This window comes from Mobula birostris, chromosome 11 (assembly GCF_030028105.1).
Source record: "Mobula birostris isolate sMobBir1 chromosome 11, sMobBir1.hap1, whole genome shotgun sequence".
Lineage (NCBI taxonomy): Eukaryota > Metazoa > Chordata > Chondrichthyes > Myliobatiformes > Myliobatidae > Mobula > Mobula birostris.
Genome location: NC_092380.1, coordinates 28,533,732 through 28,555,542, shown reverse-complemented (window position 1 = coordinate 28,555,542; position 21,811 = coordinate 28,533,732). Strand labels below are relative to the sequence as shown.

The 21,811-nt window shown below is 50.5% G+C and overlaps 1 protein-coding gene across 1 annotated transcript in view; it reads left to right on the top strand.

Annotated features, from left to right (window-relative positions):
- The first annotated feature begins 3,463 nt into the window (after positions 1–3,463).
- The window catches only part of LOC140204650 (carbonic anhydrase 4-like), a 29,608-nt gene continuing 11,260 nt past the window's right edge, over positions 3,464–21,811 (top strand). The window contains exons 1-7 of the mRNA XM_072271346.1: positions 3,464–3,699; positions 16,371–16,435; positions 17,199–17,228; positions 17,598–17,765; positions 20,333–20,481; positions 20,826–20,915; positions 21,407–21,479. Coding sequence (XP_072127447.1) covers positions 3,464–3,699; positions 16,371–16,435; positions 17,199–17,228; positions 17,598–17,765; positions 20,333–20,481; positions 20,826–20,915; positions 21,407–21,479 — 811 coding nt within the window. The remainder of the gene's footprint in view (positions 3,700–16,370; positions 16,436–17,198; positions 17,229–17,597; positions 17,766–20,332; positions 20,482–20,825; positions 20,916–21,406; positions 21,480–21,811) is intronic.

Below are 21,811 nucleotides of genomic sequence, written 5' to 3'. Positions count from 1 at the left end.
CGCCCCCCCCCCCCCGTAATCTCTCCCGATAGTTGAAGTTCTCTGAATTAAGGTAATGTCCTGGGTAACCTGTGCCTCTCCAAAGCCACCGTGGCTTTCCAATAATGTGGACAACAGAACCTCATGCACTGTACTCTTGGTGCACCTCTCTCACTCCTCCCTCCCACTCGCCCTACAGAGACCAGTGGAGTTCATTCCATTACCCGGTTCCTCCTCTAAAGGTGCATCACTTCCCCTCTGTCGGGAGTAAACTCCCTTTGCTACAGTTGTATTTAGGGATCAAGCAACACACATCAAAGTTGCTGGTGAACGCAGCAGGCCAGGCAGCATCTCTAGGAAGAGGTACAGTCGACGTTTCGGGCCGAGATCCTTCGTCAGGACTAACTGAGGGAAGAGTTAGTAAGAGATTTGAAAGTGGGAGGGGGAGGGGGAGATCCAAAATGATAGGAGAAGACAGGAGGGGGAGGGATGGATCCAAGAGCTGGACAGGTGATTGGCAAAAGGGATATGAGAGGATTATGGGACAGGAGGCCCAGGGAGAAAGACAGGGAGGGGGGAAACCCAAAGGATGGGCAAGGGGTATAGTCAGAGGGACAGAGGAAGAAAAAGGAGACAGAGAGAAAGAATGTGTGTATAAAAATAAATAACGGATGGGGTGCGAGGGGGAGGTGGGGCATTAGCGGAAGTTAGAGAAGTCAATGTTCATGCCATCAGGTTGGAGGCTACCCTGACGGAATATAAGGTGTTGTTCCTCCAACCTGAGTGTGGCTTCATCTTTACAGTAGAGGAGGCCGTGGATAGACATGTCAGAATGTGAATGGGATGTGGAATTAAAATGTGTGGCCACTGGGAGATCCTGCTTTCTCTGGCGGACAGAGCGTAGGTGTTCAGCAAAGCAGTCTCCCAGTCTGCGTCGGGTCTCGCCAATATATAGAAGGCCACATCGGGAGCACCGGACGCAGTATATCACCCCAGCCGACTCACAGGTGAAGTGTCGCCTCACCTGGAGGGACGGTCTAGGGCCCTGAATGGTGGTAAGGGAGGAAGTGTAAGGGCATGTGTAGCACTTGTTCCGCTTACAAGGATAAGTGCCAGGAGGGAGATGAGTGGGGAGGGATGGGGGGGACGAACGGACAAGGGAGTCGCGTAGGGAACGATCCCTGCGGAAAGCGGGGGGGGAGGGGAAGATGTGCTTAGTGGTTGGATCCCATTGAGGTGGCAGAAGTTACGGAGAATAATATGTTGGACCCAGAGGCTGGTGGGGTGGTAGGTGAGGACCAGGGGAACCCTATTCCTAGTGGTGTGGCGGGAGGATGGAGTGAGAGCAGATGTGCATGAAATGGGGGAGATGCGTTTGAGAGCAGAGTTGATGGTGGAGGAAGGGAAGCCCCTTTCTTTGAAAAAGGAGGACATCTCCCTCATTCTGGAATGAAAAGCCTCATCCTGAGAGCAGATGTAGCGGAGGCGGAGGAATTGCGAGAAGGGATGGCATCTTTCCCTCCCTCCCCCCCGCTCTCCGCAGGGATCACTCCCTATGCGACTCCCTTGTCCATTTGTCCCCCCCATCCCTCCCCACTGATCTCCCTCCTGGCACTTATCCTTGTAAGCGGAACAAGTGCTACACATGCCCTTACACTTCCTCTCTTACCACCATTCAGGGCCCCAGACAGTCCTTCCAGGTGAGGCAACACTTCACCTGTGAGTCGGCTGGGGTGATATACTGCGTCCGGTGCTCCCGATGTGGCCTTCTATATATTGGCGAGACCTGACGCAGACTGGGAGACCGCTTTGCTGAACACCTACGCTCTGTCCGCCAGAGAAAGCAGGATCTCCCAGTGGCCACACATTTTAATTCCACATCCCATTCCCATTCTGACATGTCTATCCACGGCCTCCTCTACTGTAAAGATGAAGCCACACTCAGGTTGGAGGAACAACACCTTATATTCCGTCAGGGTAGCCTCCAACCTGATGGCATGAACATTGACTTCTCTAACTTCCGCTAATGCCCCACCTCCCCCTTGCACCCCATCCGTTATTTATTTTTATACACACATTCTTTCTCTCTCCTTTTTCTCCCTCTGTCCCTCTGACTATACCCCTTGCCCATCCTCTGGGTTTCCTCCCCCTTGTGTTCTCCCCGGGCCTCCTGTCCCATGATCCTCTCATATACCCTTTGCCAATCACCTGTCCAGCTCTTGGCTCCATCCCTCCCCCTCCTGTCTTCTCCTATCATTTCGGATCTCCCCCTCCCACCTTCAAATCTCTTACTAGCTCTTCCTTCAGTTAGTTCTGACGAAGGCTCTCGGCCTGAAACGTCGACTGCACCTCTTCCTAGAGATGCTGCCTGGCCTGCTGCGTTCACCAGGAACTTTGATGTGTGCTGCTTGAATTTCCAGCATCTGCAGAATTCCTGTTGTTTGTATTTAAGGATGTTCTGTTGTGCTGTGGATGGGCCTGCAATTTATGCAGGGATTCAATGTGTGTGTGTCTGTGTGTGTGTATATATGTTTTGTGGGTTTGTGTGCGTGTGGGAGGTATGCAGTGTGTTTTTCTGGGTCTATGGTGTGTAGGGGTTACATAGTGTGTGTGCGTGCGCGCACGCGTGTAGTATGTATGGGGTACATAGTGTGCGCAGGTGTGTTGCATGTGGAGGGGTATGTGGAGTATGTAGAGTAGATAGACATGCCACAACACACATACACAACAGATGCATAACACACCTTGGTGGCATCAGTTAGTTTCGCGAGACCATGGATCTGCGCCTGTAAAGTCTTGCTTCAGGCCGAGTTGGTAGAGCAGCGTCTGTTGTGGAGACCCACACGGGAGTGACAGTCTCGGCTGCAGCGACTGCACTTGAAGGCGCTGTCCTCCAGTGTTGACTTGGTGCTGATTTTTCGGCGAGTGCGCTTTTCTTCAGCAGCAAGTCTCAGCTTCTCTTCTCTTTTTAGACCACTGCGTAGCTCTAGCGTCAAGCAAGAGCGATCGCTTGCAAAGTCCTCCCACCTCTCGACGTTCATGTTCAGTGACTTCATGTCTCTCTTGCAGACTATTTGGAAACGAAGATGGGGCCGCCCTTGTCCTCCCTTGCCGGAGGCAAGCTCCCCGTACAGCAGGTCTTTCGGAATCCTTCCATCTGACATGCGATGTTCGTGGCCCAACCAGCGGAGACGGCGTTGTTGGGGCAGGGTGAAGAGGCTGGGTATCTGGGCGCGGGCCGGGACCTCATTGTCGGTGACTCGGTCAGTCCACTTGAAGTCCAGGATGCGTCTCAGGCTGCGAACGCATAACACAGACATACGCATGTATGCAACACACTCATAAATACACAAGGCACAGTTAGACTCGCTGTCTCTCCCTCCCCCTCTCACACTTACATAACACACACAGTGAAAAGGTGTCGCGCTCAGGGAGTAAGGAGCAGCGGTATCCCGGGATCTGGCAGAGAAAATTGGCTGCGGTAATGAGACTGAAATTGCTGACACTTCCCCTGGAGCCGGCCGGAGTGGCGAGAAGGAGCGATGTGACACCCCTCTCTGGCGAGCCGCTGCTGGGCAACGACTGTTACAGGAGCGGGGTAAAGCCCACTCAAGCGGCTAGCTGTGAACATCAGCGGGGCCGGCGGATAACAATTATCGCCGAGGAACAACAATCCGCAAACACTGAGAGCCGCGCCGCGCTGCAGGAGAGGAGGGGAAGGTGTAGAGAATGGAGTAGGTGAGAGAGGAGTGGGGAGAGAAGGGAGTGAGGAGGGGTTGGAGTGGGAGGAGGAGCTAGAGAGGGGGTAGAGGGGAAGAGGTGGAGGAGGAGAGGTTTAAGGGAGAGAGGAAGGGGGAGAGGGGAGAAGGAGGGGAAGGGGAGGAGGGGGGGAGGAAGAGGGGAGAGGGGAGCAGAGAGGATGGGAAGAGAAATGGGAAAGGAAGGGGAGGGGAGCGGGAGAGTGGGAGGAGTGGAGAGGAGGGGATAGGTGATAGAAAGGGGAGGGACTATGTATAATGATAATAAATGTATATTTGGACATACGAGGCCGTTTGGTCCTGCTTGCAACATCCATGCACCCAGTTTAGAAGATGCTTTGCTCGGAACTCATCCAGCTCGGTCAGTGGTGGTGCAAACAAGCCACTCTTGGTAATGGACAAAGGCATGGCACAGTTTTAAAATATTGACCCCTCCTTGTTTGTAAATTTCTCACCAGTGAGAAGATTTTGAGTATACCCTCTTAAGACCCTTTGAAATTCAATATTTTTGAAAAAGGACACACCTCAAACTTTTAAATATCAAGGAGCACAGGCCAAAACTGTCTAAATATTTCTTAATAGGAGAATCCTCTCACGTCAGGAATTAGCCTGATGAATCTCCTTTGGAATGCCTCCAGTGTTGTATTTTAAATAATGGGATCAAACCGTACATATTATTCTAAGTGTGACCTCAACAAACCTTGCTATTATTAAATTCCTACTCCTTTGCAATAAAGCCAAAATCCCATTTGCCTTCTGAATTTGTTGAATCTGGTTACTCACTATTGTGAGTTATGCACACCGAGATTCCCTTGAATGCCACACATTTGCAGTCTCTCCCCATTCAGATAATCATTTTCCTTTTGATTCCTCTTAGTGAAGTGCATGGCCTCACTTCCCCACGATTACAGGGTTACATACGATCACTATATCCCTATGCTGACGCAGAGCCACAATGTCTCCATCAAAACATACTCTTCCACCTTTCTTTCTATCATTGGCAAATTTGGAAACCTAATGTTTTATTCCCTACTCCAGGTTATTACAGTAAATTGAAAATAATTGAAGGCCAAGAACCTATCCCTGGGATACTCTATCAGTTATGTCCCTCCGACCTGAAAAGGACTCAATAATTTCAATAGTTTCCAATCCATTCCCTTACACATCCTCCAGTATCTTGGGTTCTTAATTTATATGCCAACCTCTCATGTGGTGTCATGTTTATAAGTTTCCAGGTCCTGATCAGGTTGATCCAAGGACCAATTGAGAAGCTACAGAAAAAAAAATTGCAGGATATATGCATCATAGTCAGTGTTGGGAAGGTGCCAGAGGACTGGAAGGTGGCTAAATTACTTAATTTAAGAACAGTTGTAAAAAAAGGCCTAGAAAGTTTCGACCAGTGAGCCTTACATCTGTGGCAGGTAAATTATTAGAGAGAATTCTGAGGAATAAGATATATGGGGGTGATTGATAAGTTCGTGGCCTAAGGTAGAGGAAGTCAATTTTAGAAAACCTAGTACATTTATTTGTCCTGCATTGACATACTTAGTCCAGCAGTCGTGGAGCATACGGATCCCTTCTTTGTAGAAGTCGGCATCTTGGACCTCCAGAAAGTGGTCCACAGCAGGGGTGATTGATAAGTTCGTGGCCTAAGGTAGAAGGAGATGAGTTATTAACTTCAAACTTTCTGCATTTTCACTCAAAGAGTTGAACTGCACGTGCATGTAACAAGAACAGTATAACTCATCTCCTCAAACATGAGGAATTCTGCAGATGCTGGAAATTCAAACAACACACATCAAAGTTGCTGGTGAATGCAGCAGGCCAGGCAGCATCTCTAGGAAGAGGTACAGTCGATGTTTCAGGCCGAGACCCTTCGTCAGGACTAACTGAAGGAAGAGCTAGTAAGAGATTTGAAAGTGAGAGGGGGAGGGGGAGATCCAAAATGATAGGAGAAGACAGGAGGGGGAGGGATGGAGCCAAGAGCTGGACAGGTGATTGGCAGAAGGGATATGAGAGGATCATGGGACAGGAGGCCCAGGGGGAAGGAAAAGGGGGAAGGGGGGAAAACCCAGAGGATGGGCAAGGAGTTATAGTGAGAGGGACAGAGCTTTCCGCAGGGATCACTACGCGACTCCCTTGTCCATTTGCACCCCCCCCCCATCCCTCTCCACCGATCTCCCTCCTGGCACTTATCCTTGTAAGTGGAACAAGTGCTACACATGCCCTTACACTTCTTCCCTTAGCACCATTCAGGGCCACAGACAGTCCTTCCAGGTGAGGCGACACTTCACCTGTGAGTCGGCTGGGGTGATATACTGCGTTCGGTGCTCCTGATGTGGCCTTCTATATATTGGCGAGACCCGACGCAGTCTGCGAGATTGTTTTGCTGAACACCTACGCTCTGTCCGCCAGAGAAAGCAGGATCTCCCAGTGGCCACACATTTTAATTCCACATCCCATTCCCATTCTGACATGTCTATCCACGGCCTCCTCTACTGTAAAGATGAAGCCACACTCAGGTTGGAGGAACAACACCTTATATTCCGTCTGGGTAGCCTCCAACCTGATGGCATGAACATTGACTTCTCTAACTTCCGCTAATGCCCCACCTCCCCCTCGTACCCCATCCATTATTTATATACACACATTCTTTCTTTCACTCTCCTTTTTCTCCCTCTGTCCCTCTGACTATACCCCTTGCCCATCCTCTGGTTTCCCCACCCTCCCCCTTTTCCTTCCCCCTGGGCCTCCTGTCCCATGATCCTCTCATATCCCTTTTGCCAATCACCTGTCCAGCTCTTGGCTCCATCCCTCCCCCTCCTGTCTTCTCCTATCATTTTGGATCTCCCCCTCCCCCTCCCACTTTCAAAGCTCTTACTAGCTCTTCTTTCAGTTATACCTGACGAAGTGTCTCGGCCTGAAACGTTGACTGTACCTCTTCCTAGAGATGCTGCCTGGCCTGCTGCATTCACCAGCAACTTTGATGCATGTACCTCATCTCCTTCTACCTTAGGCCACGAACTTATCAATCACCCCCTGTATCCACGTTTGGAAAGATGAGTCAATTAGGGATAGTCAGCGCAGTTTTGTGTTTGAGAGATTACGTGTTATGAACTTGACTGAGTTTTTGACAGAAAGTGTTTGAGGGCAGGGTGGTTCTGCATTACAAATTTCTCTGAAAGGTTACACCCCATTGGATCCACAGAAGGCGAGCTAACTGAATACAGGAGCCAACTTGATGGCAGGCAAGAAAGGATGATGGTGAAAGGTTGTTTTTCAGACTGGAAACCCATGACTTACATCTCAGAAGTTGTTGCTGGCCCATTATTGTCATCTACATCAATTACTTGATTGAGAATGTACAAGACATAGTTAGTTTGCAGATGACACTAAAATAGATACTGTTATAGACAGTGACTAAGGCAATCAAGAAATACAGTAAAATCTTGATCAGTAGGTGAGTGAGCTAAGGAATCACAAAAGGAGTTTGGTGCAGTTAAGTGTAACAAGTTATGAGCCCAAGGTATTACATGGAAAATTCCAGCATGGATAAAGTAATGGCTGATTGGCAGAAGGCAAAGAGTAGGAATAAAGGGAGCCTTTTCTGGCTGGCGGCTGGCTGCTGGTGACAAGTGGTGTTTCACAAGGTTCTGTGTTGGGACTGATTCTTTTTACGTTATATGTCAATGATTTGGATGATGGAATTGTTGCAAAGTTTTGCAGATGATATGAAGATGCGTGGAGGGGCAGGTAGGTTTGAGGAAGTAGAGAGGCTACAGAAGGACTACAGCAGATTAGGAGAATGGGCAAAGAAATGTCAGATGGAATACAGTGTAGGGGAGTGGTGGAAGAAATAAAAGGGTTGACTATTTTCTAAAAGGAGAGAAAATACAAATAACTAAGGTGCAAAAGAGCTTGGGAGTCCTCGTGCAGGATTCCTTAAAGGTTAATTTGCAGGTTGAGTCTGTGGTGAGGAAAGCAAATGCAATGTTAGCATTAATTTCAGGAGGACTAAAATATAAAAGCAAGGATATAATATTGAGACTGTATATGGCACTGATAAAGCCTCACTTGGAGTGTTATGAGCAGTTTTGGGCCCCTTATCTTAGAAAGGATGTGTTGAAACTGGAGAGGTTCACAAAAATGATCTCAGAAGTGAATGGCTTGTCATCAGAAGAGCATTTGATGGCTCTGGGCCTCTACTCACTGGAATTCAAAAGAATTGACAAATGTTTGAAAAATCTTATCGAATTTTCAGAAGAGGTTACTAACAAAGTTGACGAGGGTAAAGCGGTGGATGTTGTCTATATGGACTTCAGTAAGGCCTTTGACAAGGTTCCACACGGAAGGTTAGTTAGGAAGGTTCAATCGTTAGGTATGAATATTGAAGTAGTAAAATGGATTCAGCAGTGGCTGGATGGGAGATGCCAGAGAGTAGTGATGGATAACCCATCCTTCCCCTTCCCTTCCACTCCCCTCCTCACTCATCCTCTCTACCCTCCTCACCCATCTCCCCCTCCTCCTCACTTGCCCTCCCCTGCTCCCTTTCCCCTTCTCTTTTCTCATAAGACCATAAAATATTGGAGCAGAATTAGGCCATTTGGTCCATTGAGTCTGCTCCACCATTTCATCATGGCTGATTCAATTTTCCTTTCAGCCTCAATCTCTAACCCTTCATATCCTGGAGGCAGCAGAGGGGGGGTGAGATGGGTCACGAGGGCAGGACGAGGAGGGGAGATGGGTGAGGAGAGGGGAAATGAGGGAGGGGAAGGATTTGATGGCATTGGGGGAAGGAGGGGATAGGAGGAGGGAAGTGGTAGAGAGAGAGGTGAGGTGGCAAGATAGGTGAGGGGAGGAGGGAAAAGCAGAGGACGGAGGGTAGGAGATGTGGGAGGAGGGAGGGGAGATGGGGAAGGAAGGGGGAGTGGTAGAGAGGGAAGAGGGGAGGGGATAATGTTGAGGAGAAAGGGGAGGGGAAAGGAGAAGGTGAAAGGGAGTGGGGGCGAAAAGGGGAGGGAAGATGGGTAGGAGGGGGCAGATGGGTGAGGAGGGAAGAGAAGAAGGCGACACTGTTGGAGGGTGACGGGGGTGTAGGAGTGAAAAGTGCAAAGGAGCGGGAGGACTTTGCCGAGTGATCGTTTACCGGCGGAGGGAGCAGCTCAATGAGAAGGGCGGTGCCGAGGGTGTGCGCTGCTGGAGGGGCGGCGCGGAGGCAGCAATTACATAAAGTGCGATTAACGACTTTGATGCGTTAAGTTTCTGCGCGGAGACAGGCAGAACCGTCAGCAGCAACACATCGCACATACTGCACCCACAGGTGCACATTCACCTTCCAGGGAACGCAGTCCTTCTCGGTCGGACACGTATAGAAAAGCTCTATACACTAGGGTAAGTCCCTTCCTCGTTCAGGGTCGTGGGGAGACCGGGATGACTGGCGGAGAGGAAATAGGGCGAGGAAGAAAGAGGGGGGAAAGGGGGTAGGGGAGAGGAGAGGAGAGGGGAGGGGAGGGTAAGGGAGAGGAGAGGGGAGGGAAATGGGGTCAGGGAGTAGAGAGGGGAGGGAAAGGGGGTAAGGGAGAGGAGAGGGGAAGGAAAGGGGGTAGGGGAGAGGGGAAGGAAAGGGGGTAGGGGAGAGGAGAGGGGAGGGGAAGGAAAGGGGGGGGGTAGGGGAGAGGAGAGGGGAGGGGAAGGAAAGGGGGTAGGGGAAGGAAAGGGGGTAGGGGAGAGGGAAGGGGGTAGGGGAGAGGGGAGGGAAAGGGGGTAAGGGAGAGGGGAAGGAAAGGGGGTAGGGGAGAGGAGAGGGGAGGGAAAGGGGGTAAGGGAGAGGGGAGGGAAAGGGGGGTAGGGGAGAGGAGAGGGGAGGGAAAGGGGGTAAGGGAGAGGGGAGGGAAAGGGGGTAAGGGAGAAGAGAAAGAAAGGGGGTAAGGGAGAGGAGAGGGGAGGGAAAGGGGGTAAGGGAGAGGGGAGGGAAAGGGGGTAAGGGAGAGGGGAGGGAAAGGGGTAAGGGAGAGGGGAAGGAAAGGGGGTAGGGGAGGGAAAGGGGGTAGGAGAAAGGAGAGGGAGGGAAAGGGGTGAGGAGAGGGGAGGGAAAGGGGTAAGGGAGAGGAGAGGGGAGGGGAAGGGAAGGGGTAAGGGAGAGGACAGGGGGAGGAAGGGGGTAAGGGAGAGGGGAGGAAGGGGGTAAGGGAGAGGGGAGGAAGGGGGTAAGGGAGGGGGAGGAAAGGGGAAGGGGGTAAGGGAGAGGGGAGGAGAGGGGAAGGGGGTAAGGGAGAGGGGAGGGTAAGGGAGAGGGGAGAGGGTAAGGGAGAGGGGAGAGGGTAAGGGAGGGGAGAAGAGAAGGGAGGGATAGGGTAGGGGAGAGAGGAGGGGAGGGAAAGGGTAGGGGAGAGAGGAGGGGAGGGAAAGGGTAGGGGAGAGAGGAGGGGAGGGAAAGGGTAGGGGAGAGGGGAGGGAAAGGGGAAGGGAGGAGAGGGGTGGGAAAGGGGAAGGGAGGAGAGGGGAGGGAAAGGGGAAGGGAGGAGAGGGGAGGGAAAGGGGGGAGAAAGAGGAGAGGGGAGGGAAAGGGGGAAGGAAGAGGAGAAGGGAGGGGAAAGGGGAAGGAAGAGGAGAGGGGAGGGAAAGGGGGAAGGGAGAGGAGAGGGGAAGGAAAGGGGGAAGGGAGAGGAGAGGGGAGGGAAAGGGGGAAGGGAGAGGAGAAGGGAGGGAAAGGGGGAAGGAAGAGGAGAGGGGAAGGAAAGGGGAAGGAAGAGGAGAGGGGAGGGAAAGGGGGAAGAGAGGAGGGAAAGGGAGAGGGGAGGGAAAGGGAGAGGAGAGGGGAGGGAAAGGGGTGGGGAGAGGAGAGGGGAGGGAAAGGGGGAAGAGAGGAGGGAAAGGGAGAGGGGAGGGAAAGGGAGAGGAGAGGGGAGGGAAAGGGGTGGGGAGAGGAGAGGGGAGGGAAAGGGAGAGGAGAGAGGAGAGGGGAGGGGAGAGGTGAGGGGAGGGAAAGGGGTGGGGAGAGGAGAGGGGAGAGGAGAGGGGAAGGGAGAGGGTAGGGAAAGGGGAAAGGGAGAAGAGGGGGAAAGGATGGGCAGAGGATAGGGGAGGGAAAGGGGGTAAGGGGAGGGGAGGGAAAGGGGAAAGAGAAGAGGGGGAGGGGAGGGAAAGGGGGAAGAGAAGAGGGGGAAAAGGATGGGGAGAGGGGAGGGAAAGGGGGTAAGGGAGAAGAGGGTGAAAGGGATGGGGAGAGGAGAGGGGAGGGAAAGGGGGTAAGGGAGAGGAGAGGGGAGGGAAAGGGCGTAAGGGAGAAGAGGCAAAGGGAGTAAGGGAGAGGAGAGGTGAGGGAAAAGGCAGAGAAGAGGAGGGAGAAAAGGAGAGGTGAGGAGTTGGGAAAACGAGGAGGGAGTCTGTTCAGGAAGAAGGAGGGGAGGTAAGTGGCTTGCATCTCTCCAGTGATCCACTTTGCCCCCGTTCTGATCACAATTTGTTGATGATCCCTGGGGATTACCAATCGCCCAAGTAGCTGACCTCCTTGAGTTAATTATCTCTCTGGGTTACCGATCTCCAGAGTTTTTGACCTCTCTTGGTCAGTAATCTTCCAAAGTCACCTACCAATTTAGTTTACCGACCTGCCCCAGTTACTGACCTTTCCGGGATAGAAATCTTCCAGGATCTATAGTTTAGGTTACCAGTCTCTCCGAGTCAAATCTCCCCACGCTGGAACCTGCCCTCCCCAGCAGGCACACATTCCGTCTTTCTCGCACTCTTTCAGGCTGGAAACGTTCACCAATCTCCCGCTAAACATTCCCAGCAATTCTGGCTCAGGTATCCAGCTCCTGCACATAACAGCAGCCCAGGTTCATTTATATGGGGCCGGCCGGCGGTGTAATGGCATCCGCAGCGGACTTCGAGGCGACTGTTCCCGGGTTGGAATCCGGCCGGCTCCTTGCTTTCCATCCGTGCTGGGATGAGCGTCGAGCAAGCAAGCAACTCGGACTCTTTTTTTTTGTAAAAAAAAGTAGGCAAATGTTAAAGAAACGGCGAGGTTGCCGCCCGATGCGCGGAAAGGAACAAAATTCAGATATCAGACTCATTCTGGTAGCATCTGGCCTTTATTTTTCTGCGTACCTGTTCAAATAATTATAGCCACCTCTCCCACTTTCTCTGGCAGCTCGACCCATTTACCAATGCCCTCTGTGTGGAAAAATCTCTAGAGAGAGTGCCGTCCTACTTAATTACAGTCCTATTGTACTGCTGGACAAGTTGTTCAAGTCAGTGTTTGTAATTCACACACGCACATTCGCCTCCTATAAATACACTTGAGCGCACATATACACACACACACACACACCTGTCCTCTAAATGCACTTAGACCTCTATAAGTACACACACACACAGAGCTCAACACAATATTTATTACTCTGAAACCCTCCCTCCACAGAAGCAGAAGGACCCAGACCGAAGATCCTGGGGTTGGATGGAGTTTGCTGGATACAGGAGGGCACGGTGTGATGGAGCTCCACAGAAGGTGGGGGGGGGGGGGTGTATTTAGATGGAGCTCCCCAGATATAGGACTCTCAGAAAAGAGCAATGCAGATGGAGGAGAGGAGGGAGTGATGAAGCTCCCTGGTACAGGGCATTGGGGTGAGAGGGAGCTCTCCAGGTATGGGTGGGTGGGATGTGAGGCAGCTTCCCAGGTACAGGACTCTTGGATGAAAGAGAGCTCTCCAGATACAGGAGGGAGGGATGAGGGAGCAGTCTGGGTACAGCCCCTTAGAGGGGTATCTCTCTGGATATAGGAGTGGGGGTTATGGGGGGGGGTGCTCCCCAGGTGTATGATTCTAGGCACTGGGGTGAGAGGAAGCTCACCATTTGACAGCCCAATTTCCCTCTCCCTGACTCAGAGTTTTTTTATCTTCATTTCAGCCCACCGTTCCAACCCCCCCCCCCATTGCCTTCCCTCTCCTGTCAATCCTCCTTCCCCTCCCTGCAGATTTCCGTTCTCATCATGTGGAATGCTCCATCAACTAATCTTGTGTATCAGGGCCTGGTCCATACACATCCTCTTGCCCAAGGCTGCTCAGTATGTAGCCACCCACCCCTCTTCTTACTCTGGCAGTTTCCTTTCCCCTTCTCCCTCCTTCTTCAGCCACAGCACCCCCCCCCCCGCATCAATACAGCATTTCAGAGCATTATATAACACAGAAACATGTCCTTCAGCACCACTACTCCCAAGGTCTTTCCCTGAGCTGGTCCCCGTGGGACTTTATCTCTCTGAACCTTTCCTATCTGTGTACCTGTCCAAATGTCTTTTAATTGTAGCCACCTCTCCCACTTCCTCTGGCAGCTCGACCCACATCCCCACTGCCCCCATGTGGGCAAAAAAATTCTCCCTTTAAACTTTGCCCCTCTCACCTTAAACCTGTGCTCTCTAGTTTTAGACACCCCTAACCTGGGGGAGAAGGATGGTGACTGCTCACCCTCAGCCTCCTTCACTCCAGGGAAAATAACCCCAGCCCTCCAGCCCTATCCAGTCTTTACTTGTAACTTAAACCCTCCGGTCCAGGGAACGTCCTGGCGAATCTTTCCTGCACGCTCTCCAGCTTAATCCCACCCTTCCTATAGCTGGGTGACCAGAACTTAGAATCAGAATCATTACTTAAAGCCATGCTCCTGACAAATCCAATTAAATCTAACCTAACCTTGGGACAATTTGCAATGACTAATTAACCTGCCCGGTAGGTATTTGCAGGAGGGAACTGAAGGGCCCAAAGAAAGCCCATTCATTTCATGGGGAGGATGTACAGAGACTCCTTCCAGAATGGCACCAGAATTGAACTCTGGAATGCCCTGAGTTGTCAGAACATTGTGGTAACCACTACGCTGGAGGTCAGAGCCTGAGGATCTGAGCCGCCCTCATTCCCACCCCTCCGCAAGTGGACCCGAGCTCTTTCTATTCACTCCCTTCATCAGCACTCCCAATGAATCCCATTGTGTGATGCACAGACGGACCCCATCGCTTCCCATTCACTCCCACTGTCTATGCTCACAATAGAACCAATGAAAGACCTCACCCAATAGGACAGAAAAACAACTTGTGTGAAAAAGAAAGAATAAAAAAGACAATTATAGTAAATAAATAGCAAGTAACTGAGATGAAGAGTCCTTGAAAGTGCTCTCAAAGGTTGTGAGAACAGTTCAATGATGGGTTGAGTGAAGTTATCCCCTCTGGTTCAAAAGCCTAATGGTTGAGAGTGGGCTTCCACACAGAAATAGGAGAGAGGAATTCCCTACATATTGAGGAAGGAACACAGATACAGGAGAGAGGGGAGCTCCCTGCACAGATTTCCAAGAGGGAGGTCTGTTCAGATATAAAGGAGAGCAAACTCACCATGGATACAGGAAGATGGGCTCCCCAGGGATACAAGGGAGAGGGATCTTCATGGAGAGATCCCTGGATAACCACAGAGAAAAACAGGAGTGTGGTTCCTTCCCCACTCCTCCCAACCCCACTGGATCCCAGAGCGGTCAGCAAAACCCACGTACAGGGAAACAACTCTGAAACGGTGGGCGGGGTGGGGGCACCCCACCTCGCAAGGCCACTGACTGGCAAATGAGGAACAAAAACACCCTCGCCCTCTGCTCAGCCATCTCTTCCTGGAGTGCCCGGTCCCACTGCGTTCCAGCAGGGAGATCAGATTGCTGGCTCCTGCTGGTCTCAGTGGGCTTGGGTCATCCGTGTGCTCTGGTCCACTGAGAAGTCAGTGGTGGGAAGGGAAGCAGCTACAAGTTTTTTTAGTTATTGATTGAGATACAGTGTGGAGTAGTCCTGTCGGGCTCTCCGCTGATTTAACCCTAGCCTAATTATGGAGCAATTTACAATGACAAATTAACCTACCAACCGGTATATCTTAGACTGTTCCTGGGTGTCAACACCTTAGAGGATTAATCCCGTGCCCAAAATATCGATGCAATTACAAAGAAGGCATGCTGGCAGCTGTAATATTTTAATAATGATGAGACTTGGGTTTCACTTTATTTGGCACAAGTATATCAAAACATACAATTGAAATCCATTGTTTGCATCTAATCAGATCAAAGAGGTTAGAGCTACACTTCCAGCACGAACAATTTACTAATCCCAACTTGTACGCTTTACAGACAGCGGCAGGATAGCAGCTATTCAAAGTGATTGTGTTAACCCCTGTGCTGCCGTGCCAAAGTTTAGAAGTTTGAGGAGATATGGTATGTCACCAAAGACTAGCAACTTTCTATAGATGTACTGTGAAGGGGATTCTGACTGATTACAGCACTGCCTACCATGGAGGCTTCGGTGCGCTGGATAGCGAGGGGCTGCAGAGGGTTGGAAGCTCAGGCAGATGCATCTCGAGCACAACCCACCCCACCATTCAGGGCATCTTCAAGAGGCCCCAAGAAGGCGGTATTGGCATTGAGAACCCTCACCACCAGACGCATGCCCTCTTCACATTACTACTGTCAGGGAGGAGGTACGGTGCTTGAAGACCCACACATTCATTTTAGGAATAGCTTTTGCCCCTCTTAGCAGATTTTTAAACAGTCCATGAACACTCCCTCAAGTTATTCATTTTTTTGTTTTTATTTATGTAACTATGTGCTGTACCACTGGTGCAAAATAAATTTCGCAGCCTCTGTCGGTGATAATAAACTTGCTTCTGGTTCTGAAGGAGCTGTCAGAGAAGGTGGTGGAATCAGGAACAGTCCTTTATTAAAGAGGTATTTGGACAGGCAGGAAGGACAGACAAGAATCTGGTCCCAACAGAGGCACAAGAGATTCTACAGATGCTGGAAATCCTGAGTAACACCCACACAAAATGAGGGAAAATCTCAGCAAGACGGGCTGTTTGGTTCCCTCCATTAGTTGCTGCTGGACTTGTTGAGTTCCTCCAGCATTTAGTGTGTGTTGCTAATGCAAGCACGAGAGATTCATGAAGATAAAGAGGGAGAGCATTCTGACAGGCTGCATCACTCTCAGGCATGGGAGGGGGCTACTGCACAGGACTGAAAGAAGCTGCAGAGGGCCGTAAATTTAGTCAGCTCCATCTTGGGCACTAGCCTACAAAGTACCCAGGACATCTTCAGGGAGGGGTGTCTCAGAAAGGCAGCGTCCATTATCAAGGATCTCCAGCACTCAGGGCATACCCTTTTCTCACTGTTACCATCAGGCCCACACTCAGCAATTCAGGAACAGCTTCTTCCCTTCTGCCATCTGATTCCTAAATGGACATTAACCCTTGGACACTACCTCACTTTTTTAATATACTACTGTATATTTTTGCACGTTTTTGAAATCTATTCAATATATGTATACTGTAATTGATTTAGTCATTTGTTATTATTATTTATTTATTCTCTTCTATATTATGTTTTGCATTGAACTGCTGCCAAGTTAACAAATTTCACATCTCATGCTGGTGATAATAAACCTGATTCCGATTCTGGAATGTACGCATTGGGCTGTAAGGCTTGCTTTCTGTGTTAATCAATTTGGTGACAATTCCCCAATCATTTGGGGAGTCTTTCAGCTCACAACAGATCGTTGATTTCTCCTGGGAGAAATAAAAGCATTTTGTCCTCCTGAAATCGGTCATGGTATCCTCTGTGTTCTGCTTTCAGGGAGACAATGATGTTTCTAATCGCCATCCTGCTCCTGGGAATCCAACAACTCAATGCGGCTACCGGTAAGTTGAAAAGCGACTGTTCTCACTGTGTGTCTGGATCGGGGATAAGGAATTGGGAACAGCATTTGGTGTTTTTGGTGTGGGTCTGATCTAGGGATACGGAGGTGGGAATCATGCATGGTTATGGATTTGATCCAGGGATATGGAGACTGGTACTTCTCCTAGAGTGTGAACTAGGTATAGGAAGAGGAACACTGTGCCAGGTTCTCCCAGAGTGAGTCTGACCTAGGGGATATGGAAACGGGAACCGTACAGAGTTCGCCCGCTGTGTGTCTGACCCAGGAGTATGGCAAGAGGAACTGCACAAGGGATCTCAGACTGAACTCAGGATATAGAGATGGGAACTGTGCATGGTTCTCCTAGTGTAGCTCTGACCAGGGTATATGGTGATAGGAATCATTAATAGTTTTCCCAGCGTGGGTCGGATCCAGGGATATGGAGGCAGGAACTAGGCACAGTGCTCTTGGTATGGATCTGACCCAGGAGATGCAAGGACAGGATTCGTGAAAGGTTTTCTGGTTTGTGTCTGATCCAAGAATAAGGAGACAGGGACATACATAGTACTCCTAGTGAAGGTCTAACCTGGGGAGACAGACGTGAACTGTGCCTGGTGCTCCCGGTGTAGATCTAACCCAGGGGAGACAGATGTGAACTGTGCATGGTGCTCCCAGTGTAGGTCTAACCCAAGGGAGACGGACATGAACTGTGCGTGGTGCTCCCAGTGTGGTCCAACTGTAATTTTTTTCCTCTTTATTTTTTCTAGGACCTTTCTGCTACCATGACCCTGCATGTGGTAAGTTGATAAACAACAAGTACCTTGTGGCCTGTGACATGCAGTCCTCTCCACTCTTCCGCCTGAGACGAGGTATTGAACATGCCATCCTCTCCTCTGCCAGCCAGCAAGGTCGTCACAGAGAATCAGACACACATCTTCTCCCTTCTGGCACCGGTTGTCAGAGGGAGGGTCTAAGTGACACCAGTCAGTCTATGGATATCTTGCTGAGAGGGAGGGTCTGAGAGACAGTGTCAGTAGATCTGCAAAGATCTCTCCCTAAGAGAGGGGAACAGGGAAACACCCATGTATACATACATACACACACACACACACACACACACACACACACACACACACACTGGATGATTCCTAATTTTTCTCTTCTAGCTCCCGCCAAGTGGCCCGCCAAGTATCCGGGTTGCAATGGCACCCAGCAGTCCCCAGTCAACATCACCACGGGCAAAGCAGTCCGGAAGTGGAACCTCGGTCCTTTCTCCTTCCAAAACTATGACAACTCCAGTCTGCTGCTTGAGATCATGCACACCAAGAACACCAGTGAGTGGGGACATGGAGGTGGGATGCGGGGGGTGGGAGAGAAACGACACACCAGGAGACTCCCAGCCCAGCTTCCTTCAGGGGCCAGTTGGCCAGCTGGGAGCACCCCTACCCACCCCATTTTCTTCTTCCAACCCAGAGTGGCTCAGAAAGAGCACACTGTATCACCCCTCATGCTGACCTGCCATCTGCATTTGGAAGGCCTACCTCCTCACTATTTCTCTCCACAGTATATTCACTGGTAACTGGGAATCTGCCAGGGAGCAAGGTCCCTTTGTTACTCCTTAATGCCACCCCTACTGAATAAATTGCATTCAATTGACCTCAGTCTCTCTTGTGGGTTTCTGAATGAGCTATTAGAAACACTGAAGAACAGAGGGACCTCAGCGTACAAGGGCAGGATAAGCATCATGAAAGGTGAGAGGTATCGAGGAGCAGAGAGACCTCAGTGTAAGAAGCTAGGGCACACACAGTGAATGGGCGGGAGTACCAAGAAACAGAGGGTCCCCGGCGTATGAGAGGGGGGCTCACACTGTAAATGGTGGGGCATTGAGGAACAGGGGGACCTTGGTGTATCGAGGAACAAGAGGTGGAAGGGGAGGGGTTGGGAAAGAGGGAGAGGAGAGGGATTGGGAAAAGCGGATCAGGAGAGGGTTGGGAAGGGGAGAAGGTGGGTTCCGGAGAGTGGGAGCAGAGAAGGGGTGTAAGGAGAGGGGAAGGGGAGAGGGATATGAGGAGAACGAAGAAGGCAGGAGGGAGAGGGGAGCATAGGCCACACACTCTGAATGGTGGGGGGCATTGAAGAACCGAGGGACCTTGTTATCTAAGAGACAGTAGGCCACACTCTGTGAATAGTAGGGAATATTGAGGAACAGAGGGACTACAATGTACAAGGGAGGCAGATCAATGACTAACACCTGTGGTGGCGAAGTTACTGGAATGAAGTTTGAGTGACCAGATATACCAGCATTTGGAAAGACAGGTTGATTAAAATTTGATCGCACACATTTGTCTGTAGGAAGTCATGTCTCACGAATTGGATTGAGAATTTTGAAGAAGAGATCATGAAGGTTGATGAGGGTAAGGTAGTCAATGTGGTTATATGGTCTTCAGTAAGGCTTTTGTTAAAGTTCCAGATGGTAGATTGTTCTGGAAGGTTAGATTGCATGGAATCTATCAAGAGCTGCTAACCGGACAAATAATTGGCTCACCGTTGGAAGCAATGGTAGAAGGTTGAGTCTCTATTTGGAGGCCTGTGACTAGTGTTAACTACATGGGCTGGGCCCTTTGTTGTCTTTCATCTATATCAACACTATGGATGAGAATGTGCAAGGTCTGGTTAGTAACTTTGCAGATGACACTAAAATAGGTGATGATTTCAACAGCAAAGAAGATAAGCCTGATTTATACTTCTGTGTCAAATGTACACCATAGGGTGACATGCACCTCTCCAAAAAAGTAACTCACGCATCGTGGCGATGCAGACCGCAACAACTGTGATTGGTTCGCTTGGTAGCATCGCATTTCCTTCTACGCATTTCCGGTTGCTTTTCTCTGCCATGTCTGTACACTGACGTGAAATAAATGGTTGGAGACGATGAACCGAATTGTCAAATCTACTTGACGACATCTGAAAATATTTGAAATGTATTTCCTCGTCCATGCCTCTCACGAAGAAACTCAACACAGTGGCATAGAAACCCCACCGCCAACTAGCGTTTTGGCAGTGAATTGCAGAGCGACGCAGACACAACTACGCATGCTCGCTATGGCGTAGGGCTATGCAAAAGTATAAATCAGGCCTACGGCGTAGCCCGTACGCGTAAGTATAAATCAGCCTTTAGTCAAGAATTATAGGGGCTTTTTGATCAGCTGGGTAAGTAGACCGAGGAATGGCAAATGGAGTTTAATTCAGATAAGGATGAGGTATTGCATTTTGGAAAGTCAAAATCAAGGTTGGCTTTCACAGGACCCTGAAGTACATTTTAAAATAAAGGGATCTAGGAGTAGAGGTACAAGGTTCCCTGAAAATGGCATCAGGGTGATGAAGAAGGCTTTAGGCACAATGGCCTTCATGAGTCAAGGTACTGAGTATAGGACTTGTGAGGTTATGTCAGTGAGGACACTCCTGGAGTGTTGTTTAGTCTTAACAGTTTAGGTCTAAAATACTATGTTTAGATACTTAGCTGGAGAAAGTGCAGAGGAGATTTATGAGGATGTTACAGGGACTCAAGGGACTGGAGTTGTGGAGAGAGGCTAGGTCTTTATTCCTAGGAGCACAGAAGACATTGGGGTGATCTAATTGATATACACAAAATCATGAGGGGCATTGGTATAGTGAATGCACACAGAGTTGAGGAATCGAGAATGCAGAGGGTGAAAGAGTCAGAAGAAGTGGCTGGGGCAGGCTCTTTAATAATATTTAAGCAGCACTTGGACAGGTACACAGAGAGATAGGGGTCAAACATGGGCAAATAAGATAAGCTGAGATAGGCATCTGGGTTGGCCAAAGGGCCTGTATCTGTACAATCTAACCCAACTACATCTCTGCTCTGTCTATGCTACAGTCCGAGTCACCACTAGCACCCAGATGAAGCTGAGCGGAGGTGGGCTGCCTGGAACATACCTCGCCACCCAGTTCCACCTGCACTGGGGCAATGGGAGCCATTATGGGGGGTCTGAGCACTGGATGGATGGCAGGCAGGCCAACATGGAGGTGAGCATGTTGGGGAGGGTGGGTCAGAGGGAGGTGTGGGAGGGATGGGTGGGGTGGGCAAGAGAGACAAGGGGGAAGAATATGGGAGGAGGGAGGAAGTGTGGAATATGGTGGAGAGGAATGAGGGAGGAGGGGCTGGGAGATAGAAGAGGAGGGGGAAGAGGTCAGGAAGTGGGGGTGAGGGCTCTGGGAGAGGGATTAGGAAGGGTGAATCAGGGAAGTGGAGAGGATGGGGAAAGCGGTCAGGAGGGGGAGAAAGGGGAAAGGGGTAGAGCAAATGCATTGAGAGAGAGGGGTGGGGTTGTTGACACTGACACCACTGACCCCGTCTGCATCACCATCAGCTCCACATCGTCCACCGACAGCAGGGACTGAACCTGACCAACGTCTTTAAAAAGCCAGAGGGACTGGCAGTGCTGGGATTCCTCATCCAGGTGAGGGTAGGGGGGAAGGGGAGGGAAAAGGGGGGGGGGAGTGGAAGGGAGGAGGGGTTGGGCAGGAGGAAGTGCAAAGAGGTAGGGAGGAGGGGGAAGGGAGAGCGGAGGAGTGAGGGGAAGGGAGTAGGAAGGGGGAGGGTGGAGTAGGAAGGGGGAGGGTGGAGGAGGAAGGGGAGGGTGGAGGAGGAAAGGGAGGGGGAAGTGGGGGTGGAAAGGGGGAAGAAGGGGGAGAGGAAAGGACTGAGTGGGGAGAGGGAAGGAAAGATTGGGGAGAAGGAAGTATGGAAGAGGGAGTGGGGAGGGGGAAGTGGGAGGGTCGCTGGGAGGGGGAGGGGTAGGTGGAAGGGGAAGAGTTGGAGGGCAAGAGAAACTGGGAGGGAGTTAGAGGGTGAGAGGAATTGGAGGGGGCATGTGAGGCAGAGATTTACCTCCCTTTCTCTCACTTCCCGAGTGATATCCACTTCCATGACACCAGAGTTGTCTTCCAGATTGAATCCAACATCTCCGAGGACCAGTCCTGGAAAAACCTGACCAAACTTGTCTCGAACCTGACAGAGGATGGTAGGTCACACAGAATGCCAGCTGATATCTGCACCCTGACCACTGTTTCTCAGGGAGAGATCTATATCCTGACCAATGGCTCTCAGACCCCTTCTCTCAGGAGATACCTTGACATACCATAAGACATCGGAGCAGATCTGCACCATTCAGTTCATTCAGTCTTCTCTGCCATTCAATCAAGAATAATTTATTTTCCCTCTAAACCCCACTCTCCTGCCTTCTCCCTTGAACTTTTGACATTCTTACTAATCAAGAACCCAACAACCTCAGCAATAAATATACCCAGAGACTTGGTCTCCACAGCCGTATGTGGCAATGAATTCCACAAATTC